The sequence below is a fragment of the Hippocampus comes genome, unplaced genomic scaffold, assembly GCF_001891065.2.
Source record: "Hippocampus comes isolate QL1 unplaced genomic scaffold, H_comes_QL1_v1.1 scaffold73, whole genome shotgun sequence".
NCBI lineage: Eukaryota > Metazoa > Chordata > Actinopteri > Syngnathiformes > Syngnathidae > Hippocampus > Hippocampus comes.
The window spans coordinates 297,891-304,778 of NW_017806238.1; the positions used below are offsets into that span (position 1 = coordinate 297,891).

At 44.9% G+C, this 6,888-nt stretch overlaps 1 protein-coding gene across 1 annotated transcript; it reads right to left on the bottom strand.

The window, feature by feature from the left end:
• Positions 1-600: 600 nt before the first annotated feature.
• LOC109507701 (uncharacterized) lies at positions 601-2,140 on the bottom strand. The gene is made up of 3 exons (XM_019857311.1): positions 1,846-2,140; positions 1,249-1,347; positions 601-1,118 (listed from the first exon to the last, which is right to left on the bottom strand). The coding sequence occupies exons 1-3, from the start codon at positions 2,138-2,140 to the stop codon at positions 886-888; spliced, it is 627 nt and encodes a 208-aa protein (XP_019712870.1). The 3' UTR covers positions 601-885.
• Between the last annotated feature and the right edge of the window lie 4,748 nt (positions 2,141-6,888).

The following is a 6,888-nucleotide window of genomic DNA, read 5'->3' on the forward strand; positions in this document are numbered from 1 at the left end:
AAAGATTGCCATGGAAAAAAAAAAAAAAAAAAAAAAGCGGTTAAACACAACCCGGTTGACTTGTAATCAGATTGTTCTCAATGTCCCGTGACATTGTCGGGCGACTTGAGCGTTTCTTTTCAATCGTTTGGCGACCTTTTCATCTTTTGTCTCCGCGCACCTTGGCACTGACGCGCAACTACCTGGAGTGTCGTCACAAAGTTCACACGTTGGAAATCGAAACAAGGTGTTGAGTTTCAGGCGTGGTTGTGGAAGGCGACATCATTTCTATTTTAAGCATGACTACTGAGCATGTTTTTAAAATGCCAATTTTTAATTTGTTTTTTCCCCATGTTGACAAAGCTGTCTAAAGATAATGTGTCAATGTTTTTTTTTTTCTTCTTCTTCTCCAAGCAGGCTGCTTGAGGCCATTTGTCTTTATTCTTATCTTTGAAATTGACCTTTGAGAAATCCTTTTATTGGCAGTACAGTAAATGATAAATCTTTTCCGATAGGTTGACACAAGTATACACACACACGCACACACATATATAAGTGACATGAAACTGACAAGGCATGTACACATATATGTCTTTAATACATTCTTTAAAAAAAAAATAAAAAGTCAACAAAAGCGGCAGCATGACGGATGGCTCCAATTTCACATTTTTAGTTGGAAGGCAGCGCAAGATGCTTTTCTCTTTTGCCATTCAGGACGATGGACCCCACTTCTCTCTCCAAAAGTCAACTGGGTTCGACTCCAGCTCAGCATCGAGCCTCAATCGTACATCCGGTGTGAATGCTTGCTTATTTTTCAGCGACATAGCTGAGACTGACTGACAGCCAATCCAGGTCTCACCCGCTACCCCCCCCCCCAAAAAAAAGTCATTGAGGCACAGTTCAAGCTCAAATGTGATCCGAAATTGTCCCATCAGTGCGAGTGTTTGTTTGTCTTTCTGTGCCCTGTGATTGACTGGCGACCATTCCAGGATCAGGATGTCCCTCACCTGGGGTCTGAAGTAAACCCTGTTCGATCACACGTTCTTCGTTCCGCTTTTGGGCTGACAGTGATGAAAGTTGATTCGATGCTTCAGCCTCATTTCCCTCTTTGTTTTCTGATAATGACAGCGAAGCAAAATCTGAAAACATATCAAATTGGAAAGTTCTCATCATCAGTTGCTCTTATCTTGATAATGTCCTATCGAACAAGTCTTTTATAACGTTATAAGACAATGTCTCAGAAACACAATCACGGTTGGGAGGGCCTACTTTTGTTCTTTAACAAATAGATGGCCACCGCCACAGCCACGGCTCCGACGACGAGCAGGACGATCACAACGATCACAACGCCAGCCACCTTGGGTTTTCCTGCAACAAGAAGATCCGAGTTCTTTTGTTCGTCCCGACGGCGTGTTGTCATTTCTCAACAGCAACAAAATTGACCAAAACACAAAATGTGAAGCTGATTCGGGATCTTTTTGAACCGGTTCAATGTCACTAGGTCGTGGCTAAATGATCAATCCCTGCGAAAAAAAAAAAATTAAAGTGACTAAATTAGTTGAAAGCTTTTACCCCAAACACTTCAATATGAATGCAATTTCATTTTACAACCCGGTGTACACCACCGCTTCTCAACTTATCATGAGAACACCGAGGACTACTTTACTCGATGATACATATCTGGATTGTAACTCTCACAATAAAGGAGGGTTTCTACTGAAAACAATAAAAACATACAGTATTCCATGTCGCTTTAAAATAAAACGTAGAAGAACCCTCGCAAATGGCAGCTGACCGATTGGCGAGGGTCTGCCGTACATCGATTTGTCTTTTGGGTGACGTCATCTCATTTGAGTAGGAGCTCACCGTGTTCGGTTGCCGTCACTCTCAGGAAGACGTCGTGAAGGCGCGTTCGCGTGGCGTTGCTCAGCGTGCACGTATACGTTCCGCTCTGGTGACCCGTCAGCGCCTGCAGGTGGAGGCCGCCCGCCTCGGACAGTCCCTTCATGTTCTTCCTCCAATGCTCAGCGATGTGGAGTTTGTGGCCGGCTCGCTTGCTGGCGATGACGTGGTTGCGGTTGAACGTCCACACCGCGCTGGTTTGGTCACTCACGGACGCACACTCAATGCTCGTTTCTGCGTCGTAAACGTTCACGTTCATTTGTTCTTGGTTTTGCTGTTCGGTGCTTTCTACCGTTTTTGTTACAGATTTGTTGCTTTACAGTTGTATATGTTAGTTGCGCCATGTACAGCAATTTGTATGCAGCAGTGGCTGTTTGAAAGTCCTCTCTAAACACAGTTGAGTTGAGTTGAGTTGGGACGAAAACAATCTCGTTAACAACTCAAAAGGAATTCTCATAAAAAAGCAAATGAATCACTCACTTGTTTTCTTCCACGTGACTGTGCCGCTGCTGCGGGAGCTGGTGACGTCACAGACGTATTCCACGTCCGGAAGGGCGTCACCCGCCAGGTCAAGCCAGCCGCTGATGTTGTACAGCTTCGTGTGCGTCTCTTGGTGGACCTCGCTGGTGTTGATGAGGCCATGAGGCAGCGCAGGCACGGTGGACCAGCGAAGTTCAGGTCGAGGGAAGATTCTGTCTGAGCTGCAGATCAGCCGCCGTCCGTCACAATGGATATGGATTCGAGTGACCGGAGCTGCAAACAGACGACGAGAAAACAATTTCCAGGTAGAGTACCACCAGTGAACTTGGATGACTGAAAATCTACACAGACAATCGGCGAGAGTCTTTGCTTGCATCTGTGATGTACATCAGGCAATTTGCAGACTTGCCTTCGATGTGGAGGTTGACAAACGAATCACTGATGCCCCGATGAGGGTTCCCACACGGCACATATACCTCCCTTCATCTCCAACAACCACGTTCTTGAGCAGCAGAGAAGCGTTTCCTTTGCCGATATTTTCCTTGAACAGTGAGGTTCGGCCTATGAAGCGCTTGTTCTGTTTCTTGAGCCGGTCGGCCTCAAAGGAGAAGGAATGAACCAGGATCTCTGGAAACTGGGTCCAGTAGATGGCCACGTCATCTCCGACAGAGAAGTTGGCCTCTAAAAGGCAGCTGGTGTTCCAGAGACATCGAACGTCGCTGCCGTCTGTCAAACATCATCGCGAGCAGGTCAGAAGGAAGGCCACGTGAAATCCAATTGAAGCCAATTGAATCCACAAACAAATTCGATTCGAGGCAAATTACATCTGCGGTTAATTGCGCTCAAATGTACAGTCAAATTCATTTTAATCCCCAATGAAATCATCTTGAATCCAAAATGACATTGGATGAGATGGAATGCGATCCCGGAATGAGATAAAATCACGTTTGCGGTTGAATCCAGTTCAGTCCGCCGTGAAATCAGATTGAAGACACAGTGACATACAAGATAAAACCCGGAATCCAACCAGATTCAAATTGGATCCAATGGCACCATCCAGTATACAGTCGCGTCGAGTCGCCGACGCCAAAGGTGGAACTAAAGTGCGTGGCTTAATATTCTCGTCGTACCTTTTAGTGCGCTGCACCGCTGAACAAAGACAAGCGCGAAGATGAGAAGCAGCCCCCAGAGAAGCAGTCCCGAGATGACCACGACGGTGAGTGATATTGTATTATCAAGGTAAGACCACAAAAACAAAACCAAGCAAGCCCGCAACAGTAGAGTTGTTGAAGTGTATTTCTTCTTCGCTGTTGAAGATTTAAAGTTAAAAGGGCATTCCATCCTATTTCTACATGAAAAAGAAACGATTCAGACACTGAGACAGAGCCAGATGATGATGGTGGTGAGAGAGTTAAAGAGGAGCAAGTTGAGAGCACCAGAGAGGGAGAGTCAGAGGATACTGGAGACACTTCTTTTCAGAGAGGACACAGAGCAGCAAAGATGAAGATCCTGAGAATGAGGAAACGGAGACTGGGACTGTCTGCGCGCGCGTGTGCGTGCGTGCGTGCGTGCGTGTGTGTGTGTGTGTGTGTGTGTGTGTAACTTTTTAATATCCCTTTTTATTTTTTTATGTTTATTAAACAGGAACAATATATAAGACATTGCCTTTTAAAATTGGGACAATTAGATGCATGCAAAACATCGAGCTTCAGTGTGTTTGCAATTTTAGTCACTGGTCAGGCTTTAGAATGTATTCATTTATATTCACTGAATACAATAAAGGAATAAATAAATGAATGCAATTAATAAATATCATTCATGAATACATTTTTGACAATTATGTGTGTCTGAGAGCCGAAACAGTGTAAGTGTCGCAGGTTTGTGTATATGCTGTGTCCATGCAAAAAATATGTTTACATCGATTCAGTTTGTCTTTCTCCACAGACATCAGCAAATGTAAAGAAGACCCACCAATGCAGAGCAGAGTTTTTCCACATTAAATCTTGGGAAAACAAACCTCATGTCAACTATGAATGAAAATAGATAAAGCAATCTTGGTGTACTTTGCATCGAGTCAAGGAGGTCAAAAGCACTGAATCTTGAATGACTTCGGACGGTTTGCCAGAAATCACCAAAATCGCAGAATACAGTTGCTGCAATGGTAGGACTGCTCCACAAGATCTGCACCTATGTGAATCTTTCATCAGCACTTAATTTAGTACTTCTGTGATTATTACACTGTTTTTCATCGTCACTGTAATGTTATGTCTGCAAAGGTTTTAAAGTTTGATGAAAATAAAAAGTCAAATAAGATTTCGAATCTTTGTCTTTTTGGCCCAGGATTGAATGTGCCCTTCTATCAAAACCCCTGGCCCCAGCCAGGCCCCCTCAGTGAAATTGATCTAGAACCACCACTGCTACTGAATAGATGTGCTGACATCATCGAGCAATCACAACTCATGCGCCGGAATGCTGAAAAGTAACTTGGTTCTTCCCTTTAATTCAAGCGGACAGGTGTGGCAATGTGGATGAGGTCAGATAGGTATGAAGGGGCAAGGTTATGGATAGCTTTGAAAGTAAGGAGCAGGATTTTAAATTGAATGCGGTGTATAATGGGGAGCCAGTGGAGACGTTGGAGGACAGGTGTAATATGGTTGATGGATGGTGTGAGTGTAATGGTGCGAGCGGCTGAATTTTGGACCAGCTGAAGCTTCTGGAGGGTTTTTTGAGGGTGACCGAGCAGGAGGGAGTTACAGTAATCAAGTCGGGAGGTGATGAGGGTGTGAACGAGTATAGCAGTGGAGTGAGGGGTGAGCGAAGAGTGGAGTCGGTGGATGTTTCTAAGATGAAAATATGCAGAACGAGTAATGTTGTTGATATGTGAGGTAAAGGAGAGGGTGCTGTCGAGGATGACACCCAGGGTCTTGACTTGAGGGGAGGGGGAGAAATGGAGGAGCTGTCAAAGGGAATGGAGAAATAGTTTATTTTGTTTTGGGTGGATTTGGTACCAATGAGGAGGAGTTCAGTTTTATTGCTGTTCAGTTTGAGGTGAACCATGATTTGAATTCCTGCAGGCAGTTGGTTAGGGAGGATGGTGGAAGTGTGGTGTTTGGTTTGGTCGAGATTTAGAGCTGGGTGTCATCCGCGTAGCAGTGAACGTGAATGTGATGTTTCCTGAATATATTACCAAGGGGAAGAAGATAGATTTGAAACAGCAAGGGGCCAAGGACAGAACCCAGAGGGACACCTGAAGTGAGTGGAAAGGGGTGAGATCTAAAACATTTGAGCTGGATAAACTGGGTGCGGTCAGAAAGATAGGTGCGGAACCAGGAGAGGGGGTTGCTGGTGATCCCAAAGGAAGAGAGTCTGTCGAGGAGGATGGAGTGAAAGATGGTGTCAAAGGCTGCACTGAGGTCAAGCAGGAGGAGGATGGCGAGTGAACCGGAGTCAGCAGAGAGAAGAAGGTCATTGGACATTTTGAGGAGGGCAGTTTCAGTACTATGGAGGGAACGGGAGCCAGATTGAAATTGTTCGTAGAGGTTATTGGAGGAAAGATGGGTGTGAAGTTGAGCAGCCACTGTTTTTTCGAGAAGTTTGGAAATGAAGCGGAGGTTTGATATGGGGCGGAGGTTGTTCATGTCGGAGGGATCGAGGACGTGATTTTTTATTTTTTGCTGCTGTAGCAGCAGCAATACACTCCCGCGGATGCCTGACAAATTTACTTCAAAATATTTGCACATTGTTATTTCCCCAACACTGAAGAAGGAGCACTGGAAAAAAGGGGGCAGATCTGTCCAGGTGCTTCTTACCTCCAATGACCAGTTGCCACAGGAGCGCCACCACCAAGGTCAGCACAGCCATCCTTGTCTTCATGATCATCGTCCTCTTGGGCTTTCTCATTGGTGTCGAAGTTCACAACTGGTCCCACAGCATTCCATTCCACTGAAATCAAGAGTCCAAGGTGAGTGCACCTGAAGCTGTCTCCTGCGGTCCATGGTATCCCCTACATGTGTGAGAGCTGAAGCCTCCTTCCCTCCACCGTACACCAACCACATTCACATGACGCGGTATCCCCACCCATTTTTTTTTTTTTTTTTTGCTTTACAGCGACATTCCTGCGTTCATGAAGAGGTTTAATTTTTAACAAGCGTACTGGGTGAAGACATGACAAAATCAGACAGCAGAAATGAATGGAAAAGAAAAAGAAAAACAAACTCAAACCTAGTGATCGGTCCAGCAACACCGATGCGTCGACGCATGCGTCGAGCTCACAGATCAATCCACGTGTGCTGCTTTGTGATGATCACGTGACCAGCTGCGTCGACGCAGTCCAGGGGCCGTCGATGCAGCAAAAGCCCGCCACAGTGTTTATAACAGAGATGAAAGTGGACTTTCCTGAAAATTCCGGAAAAAATAAAAAATTATATATACTGTGTGTGTGTGTGTGTATATATATATATATATATATATATATATATATATATATATATATATATATAAACACTATGTATATATCGCTCGTGTGTG